This window comes from Eleutherodactylus coqui, chromosome 8, assembly GCF_035609145.1.
Source record: "Eleutherodactylus coqui strain aEleCoq1 chromosome 8, aEleCoq1.hap1, whole genome shotgun sequence".
In the NCBI taxonomy this organism is placed as follows: Eukaryota; Metazoa; Chordata; class Amphibia; order Anura; family Eleutherodactylidae; genus Eleutherodactylus; species Eleutherodactylus coqui.
The window spans coordinates 113,926,329-113,945,179 of NC_089844.1; the positions used below are offsets into that span (position 1 = coordinate 113,926,329).

Here is an 18,851-nt window from a genome sequence, read left to right on the forward strand (position 1 = left end):
ATTTGCGCGCCGAGTAAGTACGTAGTTGAGCGCCTCTCAGAGCATTCAGAGCCCTTGGTACGCAAATGGGCAAGAAAAATAGGGCAGGTCCTATTTTTTTACGTGCACAAAAAAAAAATTGTTCATGAGATCACGTATTGCGCGGGTATATTTTGCCAGGGCGAATATGTTTGCCTGAAGCCTCCCTAAAACTTTTGCCCAGTAGTGTTATGTATGTGTGCGTGTGTCTATGTTTGTAATAACATGTAGTATATTTATAGCATGTATCCATATAGAACGAGTTGTGTCTATTTATGTCTATTTGGATACTATGTATCTTTGTGCCCCCCCGCAGTGAGGTTGCTGTTAGCCCGTCTCCTGCCTCTGGGGGTCTCGGGGATGAGAAGCACCTTCTCCCTGTGGCTCCTGTACATCCCCCCTCTCGCAGCAGAGGAGGGGGCTCCGCCTGCCACATTGCATCGCAGCTCCCTCCTATCTGGTGACGTCTCCCGGCTGCCCGTGTGAGCAGTGAGGCTGCCGATCGGCTCTGCTGAGTGAGTGAAGATGGTGCTGGCGGTGGCATCATGCCCTCGCAGGCTGGCCAGGCGCTCCCGCTCGGCTATAGCGGCGGCTCTCACCGTCCTGCTCATCCAGACCCTCATCGTGTGGAATTTCAGCAGCCTGGATTCAGGAGACGATCAGCGGGGAGGAGGAGGCGGCAGCAGCCGGGAGAAGAGGGACAGGGGCAGCCACAGAGATGAGCCCCGGCTAGGACCTGAGCAGCAGCAGCACCAGCGCCGCAGAGGAGCAGCAGGGGCACTGCACAACCAAGCGATGGTAGGTGCTGGCATGGCATCACTGCCTGGGCACCAGGAGTGCATCTCATCTACTGCACTGCCTTCATACATTCAGTGCGGAGGAATGCAGGGCTTCAAAGGGTTACATTAAAATGGACATTGGGCATTAAAGCCTGGTGATAGTAAAAAGGTCTTATCTGGTGGCACTTGGATGGTGCATGTTGTCTAGCTGCTCAGTCTGGATGGATACCCAAGTGACTGGAAACTTTTCAGAGTGTTGTGTCTTTGCTGTAGGGGTATGTCTACTTAGACTGGTCATATTGGGTACTATCTCGGGTAAATATGGTGATGATGACAACAATTTGTGTGGTTGGTAGGTATGGGCGGTGAGAGAACGAATGGTGGAGCTGGAAACGAAAATTTAGGTCATTGGTAAACTCTTTCTATTTGGGGTCTTAATAAGCAGCTTTCAAACCTTCATTTGATGAATGGTGACCATTTGTTGGACCATTAAGGTGCCGGCTGACCAGTAAGGAAACATTGATACCGATGAATGACATGTCTGCGTCTATTGCCCATGATGGTATGGTTTCCGTTAAAAGAAATGCCCCTAGTTCAGTTGACCATGGATGACACGACTCTTACCAATCATTAATATTTTGATATGCCTTTTGTCAATTATCACTATTTCTGTGACACCAAACGATTAACCAAAATCCAAGAAAATGTTGAGTGCCAATCATGGTGCCACCATGACATGCACCTGATGTGATGCTTATGAGAATTCATTATGGGGCACATATGTTGGCTGGCTGTGAATTTAATTTATTGAGATTTTGGTCAATGTTGATTCATTTGAAAATATCGGATCATGTAGTTTTTTTTTTACAAAATTTTTAATTGCAACATCTATAAGCAGGGTTACTTGAATGGCACAATATGCAAAGCGGGCATCACTGCCACTTGACTGAGTTTAAATAGTCTATTGAGGCAGGGATGGAATGAATGGGAGCCTGGCTCATGTCATTAGAGGCTGTGTGTGTGTGTGGATGGTGGATGCTTCATGCGAGCATCATGTGTGGCCTCTGTTGTAGCAATTGTGTGATCTGTTCTGCTGGAAATCAGACGTGATCAGCGGCAGAGTGTGATTTCCTTGTGTGTGCTGCTCAGATGTTTGCTTGTTCTAGCATGAGAAAGTGACAGAATGACACAGATTGAGATGCAGCAGTGGGGGCTTCCTCAGCCATTTTTACATCTCTGTGAGATACCAGAGGTGACGGAGAAGAGGGGATGTTCCACCCTATAGAAGATATGACAAAACGGAGTTCCTACATTATGTAATGTGGCTTATTTGAGATGTCCTATGTGGGGGTCATCATCGTATCTTGAGCCAATGTTATTGCAATATGTGTCATTCTGCTCTGGTTGTATCCGTCTACCATAGGAGGATGACTACTCAGGACAAATACACGCTTACCTTAATACTGCATCAGTATTGTTTTTGAAGCCCTATAGCATGTATCAAAAGGATATGTTTGTTTGTTTTTATTTGTTATAGTCTCTAGTATTTTATGATTTGCTACAAAGAAGCGTTTTATTACTGTATCTTGTATCAACACTCATCTTCCTCTATTCTACCATTCATAGTCGGTCCTCTTCCTTCTGGTGTCCTTGACAGTTTTTGTAGGAGGCTTATACCTGTTGACTTGTAGCCATATGCTTATCATTGATGTAGCCAACTGAGTTTGCCATTTTTAGCAGAGGTCGAGTTTGTCAGATGACGCACAAATTAGATGTTGTGTTAAGTTATTTACATTTTATTTTTCCATAGGATTGCAGATAAACCTCAAGTGTTATGTGGACTCAGAGAGTTATCACAATGTACAAACTATGTAGTCCCATGGAGTTAAGTGAAAAACTCATCTGATTATGAGATTAGTTGTTGAATAGAGAGTGGTATATAAGACTCTTATCAAATTCCCGTTGTCCATGTTGCGTTGGAATATGGGGAAATGATGCTGTTGGGTGATTGGACGTCCAAGCATACTTTGGTTGTAGCATATGACGATGGGTTCTGTCTTTATTCCTTGATTTATAATGACTCTACCTATAGTAGGTGACTCTGATGACAGAAGGGAATGCGTCCTTAATATCACTACTGAGGAAGGGATTAAGAGCATGGATCCTCAGCTGTAATCTGTTACCCAAACTCCCACTTAGACACTGAAGAAATATTTTGTGGCTTGTAAGAAGGAACAAAAATTGAACGCAGATGTTAATAACAATCAGATAAATACATAGGTGATGACTGGAGAGCACAATGGAAATATTAAGAATGTCTTCTATTATAGTTTGTTCTGTTTTATAATTGTTTCTTGTTTTAGATGGTACAAAATGGGGAACCATAGAAAGAACGCAACTCCAAAAAGATCCTTCATAAATACACTAATCTCCTTTATTAATATAACGCATATATATCATACAGCCCTTTTCATAATGTGTTCTGTCCCCATTGGGGCTCACAATTTTCTATATTCGCCTCAATTTTGGAGTGTGGGACAAAGCAAATGCAGGGAGAACATACAAATGTTGTCCAAAGTCAGACTTGAACCTAGGACCCCAGCATTGCAAGGCAACAGTGCTGATCACTGAGCCACCCTACTGATTCTTCTGTATTTAAGCATGTTGGAGAATAACTATTATGGTAATCATAGCTGCCAAAGAAGTGGGACAACTGAGTTGTTACCCATATGTCCCTAATAAGCAATGCTGCTTGGTTATACTGTAGTTAATGAGGCAGGAATAACTTATATCTCAATTAGGAGTTTGGGAATGTTGAGTGATCACTGATTACCCCTCCTTAGAAGTGGTAATGGCAGTCATATTGCCAGTGTCTTCTAGGTTTCTCCCATATATATATATATATATATATATATATATATTTTAGTAGTGCGCAGAATTGCCACAGTTTTGTGATGGGATTTTCAAACATGTGGCTTAAAGAGATGAAGCATTATAAGGGTGTATTCACATTCACATGCAGATCTGCAACAGATTTCACCCTTTCAATTTGAATTCAATTGAAAGCGTGAAATCTGCGGCAGATCTGAACGGAAATCTGACAAAATCTGCGACGTGCGAATATATCCTAGAACAATGTGTTTCACATGTACTATCCATGCAGTTTCTCCGTCTACTTTTTGACCAGCACACTAACTGCCAATATGAGTACATCCTTACTAAGAATTGGCTGAATAGAATCTGTTCACACTAGTTTTATGGCTTCCGTTCATAACCGCTGTTACAGATCTATTTTTGAACAGATACCAATGAATCCCAGAAGATCCCTTTGACCCACAAACCATTAATGCTGCAGACTGCACTATTCGTAGATTGACATGGCAAGCCAAGGACTTCTACTGGTCATATTTTTATTCTCTGCAGAAATTCCCTTTATTCTAAAGGAGTTGTGCCAAAATTGCAAGTTATCCCCATGTCCCCCATCCTCCACACTGTGGGATTAATACACCTTCTGCAGCAAGGAGGAGTCTGAATGGAGCGCTGGTTGCCCAAGGACACCAGCTCTCAATTCACTTTCACTGAGTCTGTGGCGATACCCGAGTGGCACCCACTTGGGTATTTCTGTCAGCCCCAATTAAATGAATGGAGCACTGATTGTGCATTCTGCCATGCTTCTTATGCTCCTTTCATGCTGACATCACTATGGGGGACCCCACAGTGACAGGCAGAATGGGACACAGGAGTCCCATTCTACAGATCGACGGGGGTCTCAGCAGTGATAGGGGATAACTTGCAATCTTGGTACAACCCCTCTAATGACTGCAGATTGCAACCTATAGCTCTCCATTTGTTGCAAAACTACAACTTCCAGCATGCCTTGACAGCAGATGACTGATTATATACTAATTATCCATAGGTCCAAACGATCAAAAGACCCTACATGATGCAGGTATATCTATATCAAATATCATTAGCACACGCCGATAAACAGCTGCTTACCATTTTTTTCTGTGTGCACTCGGAGTAGCCAAAAAGGACATTTCAACCATCAAAACAGTTGAGTGTGTCTGTAGCCGCTTCAGTCTATACCATTAACCACAGGGCACTTTTCTTAGAGTGCAATTTTCCAATAGCATCTGACAGATGTTGTCTTGTGAGTGGATTTGTATTACAGTCATTCTGTTTCCTTTGAGAGGATTTAAGATTGCAATATTTCTACTGAAACTAGTAGCAGGGACCCTGATTTCTCAGTGTAAAAACTGTTTGAGGAGCCTTTATATTCCATCTTACGATAATGGGGATCTGTTGTGTCCTGAACTTCGTAGACACTATTAGCCTGAAATTGGGTTTATTTTACACTTTAAAATCTATAAGCAATAGAAAAATATTGACGTGATTAATGGATGTTATTTTTAGCATAAGGCGTTATAAATATATGTCCACCTGTCTATCTATCTATCTATCTATCTATCTATCTATCTCATATCTATCTATCACATATCTATCTATCTCATATCTATCTATCTATCTATCTATCTATCTATCTATCTATCTATCTATCTATCACATATCTATCTATCTCATATCTATCTATCTATCTCATATCTATCTATCTATCTATCTATCTATCTATCTATCTATCTATCTATCTATCTATCTATCTATCTCATATCTATCTATCACATATCTATCTATCTCTCTCATATCTATCTATCTCCTATCTATCTATCTATCTATCTATCTATCTATCTATCTATCTATCTATCTATCTATCTATCTATCTATCTATCTATCTATCCATCTATCTATCCATCTATCTATCTCATATCTATCTATCTATCTATCTATCTATCTATCTCATATCTATCTATCACATATCTATCTATCTATCTCATATCTATCTATCTCCTATCTATCTCCTATCTATCTATCTATCTATCTATCTATCTATCTATCTATCTATCTATCTATCTATCCATCTATCTATCCATCTATCTATCTCATATCTATCTATCTATCTATCTATCTATCTATCTATCTATCTATCTATCTATCTATCTATCTATCTATCTATCCTGTATAAACAAATACAATAACTATTATTTATTTATCATTCTTGTAATTAAATCCTAATTCTTTAGTTACAAAGCCAGTAAGACTCATGATTCCTGACACACTGGGGGGGGGGGGGGGAGAAAGCAGCCAACCTCTGTGCTGTGTGTATGGCTCAGCTCTCCTGACATGTCTGTCTGTTTTAGGAAATATTGTACATACTCCTCAGAGTACTGGCTCTGGAGCATTTTTCCTTAGAACTCTGCATTGTGCTATTTCTCTGTTATTCTTCCTGGGAATTTATAAATAAATTGACAACTGGGCATTAACATTCCCCTTCGAGTGCACTCCTACACAGTGTGACAGTTTCAGACCTGTGTTGAGGTATCTGGACTCCGTCAGTTTGAGGGGGCTTTTAGGTTTTACAATAAGTCTGGATAGGGGTTAAATGTACACTAACTTTTCTCACAATTTATGTTCATCTGAAGCCCTTTCAACACAGCATGATTATTGTGCAAATCGCTCGTTAGCTTGAGCGGTTTTCACGATAATTGCTCAGTGTGAACACATCCATTGAAAGCACGATCAGCAATAAATCTCAGATTAAATCTTTCATGCAGACCTAAAAATCATCGTTGGTCCGCCGCTGCCATGTTCCATGTAAATAGACCGATCCATGAACGATGGACTATTTACTGTGAATGGAGGCGGGTGGACTAGAACGATCTTTGGGCCGCCCCAGCTCTGCTCACTGAGCTATAATTGCTCTTGTGTGGGAGCACAGTAGTGATTAGGTCTGGGATGGCTTTCACCTTAACAGTCTATATGTGTATCATCAGTCTTGCAATATACTGTACTTGCATTACATTTTGTTTCACTTTACCACTGAAAATCAAGTTTGAGGTGTCTGCCACTAGGGATCTCCCTTTCAGCACCTTGCAATCCACTGCCTGTCATTAGGCATTTGGCTTCTCTAGGAACAGGGAGAGGGGGATTCTGCTAGTTCCTATATGCAACAGAAGAATGGGCATTCTGCTGATTGGAGCAGGGTGATGCAAAATAGCACGTGGGAGAAAAAGTCCAGGGCAGTACAGTACTGCCAAAATGGATACTTAGGGTTCACCCCCCCCCCCCACCACCTACGGTATAAGTGGATTATAAAAAGCAGGGCAGCAAAAATACATTAAACTCTACATGGGAAGCTGAATTGTTAGAACCCAAACTGAGTGCAAACAATAGCAAAACAGCCACCAATGAGGACCTGGGCTACTTTTGAAAATTTTTTGAAAATTCAGGTACACTTAAAACTTACACACAGGGAATGATTTTCTCCCTTTGTTTGTTCCCTGCTGGCTTTTTTTTTACAATGTTGCTTCACTTACATGCATGACCATGGCAACTATTCACCAACCAAAGCAGTGATGTAATCATTTTTACCACCGCAGTCAGTAATTGCCTGCCATGGTCACATGTTAGGACGGATTGGAAAAAGTATGACATGTCACTTATTGATATGGATTCTTTGCGCAGCATGTACATCAGGTTGCCACATGGGGATTAGCCCCATTCATTGTGTGTGCAACTGCAGAACTACAGGCTGCGTATCTATGGTAGTAATATGAGGCTCCGGCTCAGATTTCTTTTGTGAATTCCACTGCAAATACACTCAATTTTTCTGCACGACAAACCCACCACCTGAACGTACCCTAAATGCGTCCGAGGATTGGGACAGCAAGTAAATAATTACTTGTTAGCCATATCCAGCTTGCTGATACAAATTGTAACAACCTGGAATACATCATTTTAACAGCAGTCTGAATGGAGCCTTACACATTCCAGATCCTGTAAGTTTCCAGGATTTTCTCCTAGCCAGACAAGGCATCTACTGTGACTCACCCATACAGTCATCCTAAGAACACGGTTTTATTGAGCACCGTCCGTATAACCTACTGAAAGGATAATTATTATATGAATTTAGGGGATTCATCAGGACCTGCGCCATGGAAATGTGGTTGCATTTATAAATAGCAATGTATCGAATTCACTATTTCATTTTCCAGGGCTACATCTGAAAATGAAAGAAGCAATTTGATTGATTTGCTAGACCAGGTTCACATCTGCTTCAGAGGCTTCAACTGGAATCTTCGGTGTAGATCCAGCATGAAATCCCCGCTATCCGGAAGTTGAATGGACCCCATTATAGTCAATAGGGTCCATTAAGGACTGTCCCAGTTTGATCCAGTACTTAAGGTTTTTCTGTTGTTCGGCTTTGAGGACTGAACCGAAAACATAAACCAATGATGGCAGTATGAACCTAGTCTTATACCATCAATCGGGACTCGTTTGGGCAGGAAATCTGCCATGTTAAAGGTCCTTGCACCGGTTTTAATAAATCTCCCTTCTTCTATGCTGGCAATTTCTCATCTCTACTTTCCGATGAGTCTACTTTGACTATGTTCACATCTGCGTCAGATTTTCCATCCACAGTCTGTCAAATGCGGTGGGAAAAATAGCACTGCATACAACACCATGACTTCTGCAATATCTAACGAACATCATTATAAGTCAACGTTGGTTGCCGGTAACAGACAGATGGGAGCAGAATACAGTATAAAGCCTCTTGCACTCTGCAGAGCCCTATGTACGGAGACTATACAGCACAACACAAAGGCTGTATGGCCTCTGCGTCATCGGGTGCCGTACATATGGAGATGTACTCTCCAATGCAATATCTCCATACATACAAAATGTGACGCTGTATCCCATGTTTTATTGGCTGTCAGATTTGTATGGAATCTGACAGAAATATGCCTATATGCCTTTGTATGAAATTGGAGACATATGGGGGTAAGGTGGAGGCCGGATGGACCTCTATGGGAGCCCTATTATGTCTCCACACTAAACGGAGCTGTAATATGCCCTTGTGCATGATCCCGTAGTCATAGAGCAACATAAAACCGGGATGTGAAAAGCACCTAGCTGCTTCTAAATATCTGCTAATAGGGTTGAGCTCTTGTTCACTTATTATGGGCTGTCTGACATCAAGGCTTTTGTTACTCTCTTAAGAATGAATCTATTTAACAGTTGTATTATTTAAAGATCAGATCTGACTATTTCAGGTAATTAGTATAATCAAGTGTTTGTTGTGATTGTAGAAGGCAGAGATTTTATGTCCCAACAAAACAGGAGTGTACGCAGCCGAATGCAAGCAGATAGCTAACATGGAAATCTTGCTGTCATCATACACAATAAAGGACAGCAGGCGATAATATCTATATTTTATAGCATACGTGGAACAACACCACACTAGGGACAGAGCTTATGCAAATTTGCATTCATTGGGGTGGTTCTTGGGGGTTCCTGGTTGAATATGGGATAAGCAATTTAAGATTCAAAGGTAGGTGATACCCCGTTTGCCCGCAAATAAGCTCTACCCTGATTTTTGGGGATTTGGGGGGAGGCTAAAAATATAAGCCCTATCCCGAAAATAAGCCCTAGGTGTTTTATATTAAAAAAAAGGCAATACATTACCTAGCAGGCTCGTTCCACGTTCTCCCTGCTGCTCTCCTGAGTTCCGGCAGGCTTCCTGCAGTCCTCTGCCACCCACAGAAGATCGCTTCCTGGTTACAGGATTCATAAATCCCTGCTCCAGGAAGCAATGGCTCTGATTGGTTCTCGAGCGCTGCTTAGCCAGTCAATGGAGCACTCGATGAACCAATGCGATGGCTGTGATTGGTTCATCAAGAACCAATCACAGCCATCGTGTTATGGAGGTGGGATTTATGAATTGGCTAATCAATGCCACCGCTCAAACAATTCATAAAACCCGCCTCCACAATGCCATGGCTGTGATTGGTTCCAAAGATTGTGTTTTCACTGCATATTATACGTTCATTGATCCAAGCACAGCGGCGTGTGGACGCAGTGTGTAGATCCTCTATTTCTCTGTTTACCCTGTAGCATGAGCTTTATATATTTGCATATCGGCAGCAATTCATACGTAACCCTGCTATAAAACAGAGCGGGGAATTTAAATAAAAAAAAAATGGTGGCCATGCGCAGGGCACTCGCAGCCATACGCGGTCTCTGACGGCAGAGCCGATGTTTACAAAATCAGTAAACCACTGCGGTGAGACCCACAGCATTTTATGCATATGCCCATGGACAGGAGCCCTTTAAGGAGATAAGATTGGAATTGTGAGTTTCACAGGTGCTTGTCCCATTATATAAAGACACACAAAGCCTGGTTACTGACAGTTCTGTTCTTCTCGAGAAGGATTGGTTAGTGTGAAGCATACCTTGATGCAAACACCTTCCAGAAGACCTCAGAAGACATATTAGAAAAGCCTTTCCCTGTTATTGCATTGATTGAATTTGATTATAGAGTTTTAGGGCATTACTTTATATCTGTTCAAGAAATTGTATAGCCTTATGCCACTAAAGCTTAATCACTAAAAGTACTGTAACTGTTTCATATACTTTATGATTCCGTTGGTTACCATATAATGTTCATTATGACATACAGAAGAAGCACATACAAATTTTCAATCCTTCTACTTTAGCTTCTGCTCCAAGTGAAAGTCTACTCTGCCAGACACCCATAAGTACTATCACTTCACCTTGGGTAATTTTAGAATTGCATGCACAGGGCTACATTAACCATTCCGTTTATTTTGGTAAAACCTTCTGTGGATGTCTTCAGATTTATTACTATTCTTAATGTCTTGGAAGTGCCGCGCATAAACTAGATTCCAGGATACGCATGGCTCAGGACTCTGCCAAGTGTTATCTACTGAATTATATTGAGACATGGGTGTAAATAAGTGTTGTATATTATTCTTTACACTGTGGTGGTATTTTGAGCTTGTCTGCAGGCTGCCATGAGAAGTGTGAAAATCTGCACCCTTGTCTCTGTATGAATCATTTACATTCTGTTTATTGCAGGAGCAAAACCAAACAGGACATTTCCAGTTATACTTTGTATCCATGTCTTCGGGTCCTTTTACACAGACATCGTGAGCCCCGACTAGCAATGATCATGTTGGTCAGCATTCAATATTTTCTTATACAGGTCTGCTGTATAGGGACAAACAATCGTTAATATACTAGTTCGACCTCTTCCATGGGGAGGGGCGCAGCTGACCAGCTCTTTCACAGTGGCATAAATGAGGCGATGTTCATTGACTAACCGTTGGCTCTTTTACCTGACCCGATCATCAGACAGTCTAAAGAGCCTTTAAGGGTACGTTCATATGTTGATGATTGGCCGCAGATTTTGTTGCAGAGTCTGTTGCGCATGAGCAGCAGTTTTCACCCCTTCAATTGAATTCAACTGTAAGGGTGAAATCCGCTGCAGATCCACACTAAAATCTGAAACAAATCAGCGACATGTAAATGCAGCCTTAGGCCTCTTTCACATGAGCATTGCACTCTCACGCTGGCCGCATCGCGGATGAAAAAAGCGCGAACAGGAAAAAGCTGCGATCAAGTCGCGGCCAAATTCGCTTTCTCATGCATTCACACAAGTGTCAGCAGAGTATATACGCTGCAGCACAGAAAACCCTGGGTCGTGATGGCTTCTAAGGGTTAACTAGAGCCAACCGGAATCTTTTCACGGCGTCGGACACAGCTCAACTCCCTTCTTGCTTTTAGAAGCCCTCCGTTTTTTTTGCAGTCTCCATATGGGAGGCGCCAGCGTGTATCGGCCAAAAAATAGGGCAAGACCTATCTTTTCAAACCACATATAAAATCAGCCGCCGTATTCGGTCGCAGATGTCATTTGAATAAAAGCAATTGTAATTCAGTTGGTCACGATTTTTTACCGCGGCTAAATTAGCTGCATAAAAACGCTCGTGTGAATAGGGCCTTAGGGTAGATTAAGAGTACAGTAAGGGTGGCTTCACACGAGCGTGTCTGTGCCTGCAGTGCACATTGTTTTCAATGAGTTCATTCTCACTCTCGCTTTTGTACGTGCGTTTCGCACATGCAGAAAAACCACAGCGTTCCCTATTTTGGTGCGCATTTGCGCACCAAAGGAGTTTATGCGCACCCGATACACGCAATTTGCGCAATGATCTGTGCAATTTTGCAGGGAGAACAACACACTAAGGAATAATTAGGCTGCACAGCCTTTCAAATCACAGCAGCGCAGAAAGTACAGTAAAAAGCTCAAAAAGTCACGTTATCTTGTGCATTTTTGCGCAGACGCTCGTGTGAAGCCACCCTTAATATAGATATTACTTTCCGGTTACCAGTTTTAGAAGCCATGGTCATCTCATCTACAGGTACCAAGAGTGTGTCTAGTTTGGGGGACCCAGTATGTCTCTGCATTACAAAACAGCTCATTGATTTCAGGGCGCACCATCTAAATTTTTGAAAAAAATCCTTGATCTTCCCTGAAATACTCGGTGCTTGGTCTATTTTAATAACCGTATCCAGGCTACAGTAGACAGAAGCATAGGATTTGACTACAGCCAGTTGGTTAGCACAGACGTTTGTGTCCCTTAGGATGTTTCCCAACAGTTATCTTGTGTCGCTCAGAGAAACAGAAGGGAAAAGCTTGGAGCTGTCAAGAAATGTATTTTGACTGGAGCAAGACCTCCAAAGGCACCCCCATACAATTACTGTAAGCAGTTCATTTTCATTTGGGTGCAATGTAATTCCTAATATCCCCTGTGGAGGCACTGCTGCAGAAATGTATACTTGCTGTTAGGTCCCTCCATAGATTACAGCTAATCACTGGGATTCCAACAAAAGAAAAAACTGTGATTTGCTTATTTTAGGGGGACCCTTTGAGCAATAAGGAATCGTCATTAGCAGGGACCCCCCAACACTACTTATGGTACAGCTTAGTATAAAACAGTGCCCCCTAATGGATAAAAGAAGCTAATTATACAGTATATTTTTGACTGTACCCTTTTTTCATTCTCCAAAAGAAGCCTCCCCTTCCTGGTTTGAGCTCATAGATTTCCTATTTGCTACAGATGTTCTACTATCTTGACCTTTACTTGACAGTTGTTGTTTGCAGGCTTGTTAACAACTTAGATACTGTACAAAGCCATTTGTAAAGAGCTTTACAGACCGTTTTGTGCCTGTAGGTTGCTATAACACGCTAAAACATGCTTTCCATATTTGTTTTATTACATACATGCACAAACAGTATGTCTTGCCACATCTGAAAAGTAATTCCCACTGTACCAACAATAATTACTTTTACCTTTTAATTTAAAGGGGTTTACCAGGCAAAAACTATTGAAGACCTAGTTGATCGTCAGGGACTCACTAATAAGGATCCCCAGTGATCAGCTGATCCCCAAGCCTGCAGTCAGCGCAACAGAGTCAGATGTCGTCATTGGGCTCAGGAACAGAAGTGCCATAGCTGACTTCACTCCCATTGAAATCAATGGGAGGTAAGCTCCTATTACATTTCTGCATCCAATCCCGCCATCAGAGACAGAAGTGCCGGAAGCATAATAGCCAGCTTCAGCTCTCATTGATTTCTGTGGGTCAATTTATTAATACATTTCCAGGAAGAGCAATAGAGGGACTACTTTTTTGGGGAGGAACATTAGTATTTACCAAAACAGACATGTCAGAAGGTGTGATTTTATGTTTGTGCAGGGCTCAGGTATGGCGACCCTCATGGACGTCACCAACACATCAAACCTTGACGTGATTATTGTCCACAGTGGACCAACATATACATCAATTAATACATCAACACGTGGCAAACATTAATATAGGAGGGGGAATACTCTCCCTAACCAAAGAAAGCTGGGTGATTGTCCCAATAAGGATGGCCCCACATCTTGAACCTAGAGGACTTAGCCTGTCCCTAGTTGGAAGATAGGGAAGGATATATATTACATGGAAATGATATATATATATATAACAGAGCTAGGAAAAAGTGAATAAGCCTCACTGTAAAAGTATCACCACTGGAACTTAGCCTCAGACGACTGTTGCGACACCAGACACCTCAGGCTGAAAAATAGCCAGCACCCATGTGGGCCCAGAATAAATACACTTCCATTATGCCTGATTGGCCAGCGAGGGGAAACACCTCCTTGTGGGTCAATCAGTCCATACACCGCAGGAGCAGGGAAGAAAGGGGAACATTAAACATTGGGGGATTTCTGACAGACAACACCTCAGGCAACTTCTGCACTAACAGGAATTACAGGGGGATTCCTGAAGGGAACTTCTGCGGTAACAGGAAAGAGGCACTCATCAGCACTGAGCGCCAAATGACAGGGGGCATCTGCAGAAGGTATGACCTTGTGGGCCAGGGCTGATGTTGTGATGCCACTCCAGCTCCATTTCCTGTTTGTGGCCATGATGCCACAACAAGTGACACATCCTCTTTAAATAAAATTCTACATTTTTAGTTAAACTGTAAACTTTTGTAAACTGATTTGAAATAGCAGTACTGTTGGCGATTTTCTTCATATGGAAAAAAGGGAGAGTTTAGAAGTAAATTCATCTTAAAGTAACCATTAAAGGAACATTTTCACTTTCTCGCATGTTGGGAGAATAGAAGGAAAGGTGTAAAATGAGTGTTTTGGATAATTAGTTTGACAGCCATTTTGCACCATCTTGTTTGAATGCATTGTCTTATGCAGCCTCAGGGTGGGAGTCAATGAGGTGAAGGGAAAAGTGAGATCTGAATGTTAATAAGGTGACACACCTGTCTATCTCACATGGAGAGAGACCCCATCTGTTGCCTTCTGTATAGGAATACATGGGGATGGGGAAGATGTCTTTTTTATTAATGTCATATGTCAAGAAGTACCATAGGGTTTTTAGCATCCACCGTTAAAAGTCATTGCACAAATGCCGACGCATTTGCTAATATGTCTGCTCATTGAGATGTAACTCTTGCCTGGTGGTATTAAATAAGGTTTTTATGCAAACTGCTTCTGTCTTCTTAGCGCTTATGAAAACATGGATTGCAGCAGCCAGATATTTTCCACACTCGTTCTAATTAGGAGTCACTAATTGGTTTTGTATTAACAAAATGTCTACAAGAACTCATTTTTCAAATACTGGATCTTTACGAATGAAGGAAAAATATTGGTTTCCTTTTTGAAAGCGCCTTTCGCAATTATGGAATTGGAGAAGCAAGACTTCAATAACTCTCACTACCCAAGCAATTTCCAAATTGTCCTTTGAGCAACTGATAATTAATGTATGTTCCAAAATGCTAAGTGAGATTTTACACTGCACCAGAAATGTTCATTTCTTTATTGTACATTTCCGGATAAAATAACTTTTGCTTTCGTCTTATTTAGTTTGTGTAAATTAGCTAAATTTCTAATGTCTTCTGGCAAAGACTGCTGACAGGCAGAAATGTTTACTATGTATATAGACTGCTGAGGAAATGATAATAAGGAAGTAATCAGTTCAGCTTTACTAAGTCATTTTTGCAACATGTTTCTTTTGTTTTTGCAAAGGATCAAACTTTTTTTTAAACACCTTTAGGCTTTGTTCAGACTACCTCCATGGTTGACTCGCCCCGTTAACCTTAATGGGGTCTGTTGCAGTTCTGTCTCGGGTTCCAGTATTATTAATGCCAAGACTGGCAAAGTAGACTGTGCTATTCTTGACATCAGAAATACCAATACATGAATTCAGGCTGCCTGGGATGCATATATATATAGATGTATCCTAAGAGAAAAATAAAAAGGAAGTAACATAAAGGCAGTCTAGATGGACTATGTGGTCTTTTTCTAACATCAATTTTCTATGCTTCTAACACAAAACACAGTTCTATTTTTTAAGAACACAGGAATTAAAGGGGTTGTCCAGTCGTAAACTGTTGATGGCCTATCTGTAGTATCAGCTATTGGTATATTGTCAGAGATTCGCCCTCTGGGACCCCTGGCTCCAACTTTTGGCTGGGCTCATGCACTAAGCTTATTTCTGCAGGAAGCAGAGCGCTCTGTTCTCTCTGCAGTGACAGGCACAGTTTACATTCGCTTCGCTTGCAGTACAAAGACGGGCCACTGCAGTAGGAATGGTGCTGTCTGCTTCCGTTCCTACTGCACACAAGCACACCAATCTGGCAAACAGCTGGTCAATGGGAGCTCATGAGCAGTGGGCTCTTGATGATTTACTATTGATTACCTATCTGGAGGATAGGCCATTAATAATTTACAGTTGGATAGCCCCTTTAACTAATCATACTCACCTTTATTTATATACCACATGCTTATTACACAGCATTTTACATCAGGTTTTGTCCTCATTGGGGATAACAATCCATCTTCACCTATCTGTATGTTTTTTGGAGTGTGGGAGGGAACCCACGCAAACACGGAGAGAACATACAAACTCCATGCCGAAGTTGTCCTTGAACTTAGGACCCAGTGATGCAAGGCAACAATGGGCCATTTTCTGGCACTAACTTTAATAGGACATCAACAAATATAGAGAGGGATGCTGAACACTGACTGAAGAAATATTTCATCTTGGTGTATATGGTATTATTTGCTTCCATATGGAGCTTCTCCCTGCGATGTATCTGAAAACAACCTGTACTTAGCTCTGTTTTGAGAAATGCTCTATTGACGTTCAGTATAGTAGCCCATTGGTTGTAGCTTTCTGTACAATCGCCCCCCATCCAGGGTAGATGGTGTCTACTTAATCTGGCTTCTTACTCCTTCCCTTTGTCTTGATTTTTCTTTTATTTATTCATATTTACCTCCAGAGACTGAGAGCTGAGAGTCTGATAAAATTGCATCTAGTCTTTTGCTATTCACTAAGAGCAAGAATTGAAAGTTGCATAACTTAATTACACAATAGCTAAGGGCTTGTTCATATCATCACTTGCTGCCATTATAACTTTTCTTTGTTCTACTCCGTTATGGAAGCAGAATAGTGTTGTGCGAATCAGGCATGTGCCAGACACTTATGGCGCCGAACGGACTTCATTGAAAAATAGTGCTACATGTTCCTCTGTTTTGCAATAGAGGTACCGAACGAACCATTGACGCAAATGTGAACCAGAGCTAATATGATTTTGGCACTTCCACTTTAGGGATCCCTCTAACAGCTATTATTACTGGGGAAGGCTAAGAGTTCTTGTTTCACTGCTGGCAAAAAGATGTATTGTGGTAGGTGGGATTTGGATAAGAAAGAGTTAACACAAGATGGTGGATGTTACAAAAAGGAGGACAGAAGTATGCCTATTTTAGGGCACGATGAGACAGCAATTGTAGGGTTAGAGTTACTGCGCCTGTATAATACTGTAGTAAAATGTAACCAATCAGTTTGTTTTGTAGATAACAAAGGAATGTCTTTCTGTGGATTATATAAGAATATGTTTCCTTTTGTTGTGGGTTCAGTCTTAGGAAACAATTCCACTGAACACATATGTACCATTACAATAAAGTGTCTATGCGTCCTGAAGTAACAGCCTGGGTATCATTGGACCCTTCAACGATATGCCCATTGAAATCAACACTTGGATGATTTGGGTCAATTAAAGGGATATCTTTGCAGTGGCCCTCTCTCTTAGGAGAGAGGAGTCCCAACAAGGGGAATCCCCTCTATTCCATCTATAAGCCATCTAAATAAAGCAGACGGGTGTCATTTTAATGAATTTTAATTTGGCCTCCATAAAATATATGACGTATATTCATACTGTATCCATACATATACTCCAGAATATTGATGGCATCCAGATTTCTCACATCAACCTCATAGAATAAACCGTTCGCTTAGTAAATAACCCTGCCTCATATCAACACAGTAGCAAGTCATGTTGTTGCACTCATTTCAACAGGGACCAGTCGTTCACAAAACGGATCCTAATTAATTGAGAGCATTATGGCGTGGACAATTTGCTTTGTATTTTCCGTGAGAGCTTATTGCAGATGTTCTGTTTTGGAGATGAATACCTATTCATTCGCTTGTTTCAGCCTGAGAGCCAGCTGTTCCAAAAAAGGCATATACAAATCCCATTTACTTGTCATGAAATATTGCAGATGGCAGCGTTTACAGTGTAAAATACCCTCATTACCTGCCATTTGTTTAATTTATACTGGGAATTATTTCTTGCAGTGCTTCTCTTTATGAACAGAAGGAATCTCCTATTGAAAGAGACTAAATATAAGATGAAAAGCACTGTCCTATGTGTGTATATGTATTGTGTACTAGTTATATGGTAGTAATGTATCCCAGGTAGTACTAGAGCAACTGTTATATTACAGCTATCTAGAGGGGGTTGAAAAAAATATCGAAACACCATACCAAATGATGGTATTTTAATCATTAGCGATGAGCTGCCCTTTTTACCACTACTTGGCTGAGAGCTTTCCTGCCAAATTTGTGTTTACTTCACCTCTTGCCCTGCTCTGGGTGGTTTTGGGAGCCAGCTGGTAACAGCAGCAGTGTGGCGCAAACCCCTGACCAATGGAAGCTTGTTGCTCGGGCAGATGTTCACTTCTGCCCGGCAGCATCTGTACCATATTACTTCCACCTAAAATCGGTCTCTACATGTATTAGGGCTCGAACCCACTTGCGATATGTTTTCTAGCGATGCAAGACTAAGTGAAAATGCATGATTACGAAACCATTTTTTCAATGGTTTCATACTCATTTGCGATGTGTTCACTCAAGGCTCGCAGTGCTAAGAAACATCTGCGCTACCGATCATTGTTTTCAATGGCTTGCCCCTTTGAAAACATAGGGAGTACAATGTGCTCCCTGGCACAGTTGTGACAACTATGGCAGAGGATTCCTTCATCCCCGCAGGGACCACGGGGATGAAGGAGTCCTCTGCTACAGCTATAACAGCTGTGGCAGAGGTCCGCGACGCTGTCCCATTGCTTTCACTGCTGCCACCCCATTGAAAGCAATGAGATGAAGGCATGCCCTGGAGCAACGATTTACGGGGAAGGGCTTGTAATATGTTAGACAAAACTCATTGAAACCCACCATATTTAATGGTAATGGATGGTTAACGTATATGTATGGGGAACGTTTGACTTCTCCCAGAGA

The 18,851-nt window shown here is 41.5% G+C and overlaps 1 protein-coding gene across 1 annotated transcript in view; it reads left to right on the forward strand.

The window, feature by feature from the left end:
• Positions 1 to 503: 503 nt before the first annotated feature.
• Positions 504 to 18,851, forward strand: part of XYLT1 (xylosyltransferase 1) — a 278,816-nt gene continuing 260,468 nt past the window's right edge. Inside the window, exon 1 of the mRNA XM_066576241.1 lies at positions 504 to 816. Within this exon, the coding sequence (XP_066432338.1) occupies positions 544 to 816 (273 nt within the window). The 5' untranslated portion in view covers positions 504 to 543. The remainder of the gene's footprint in view (positions 817 to 18,851) is intronic.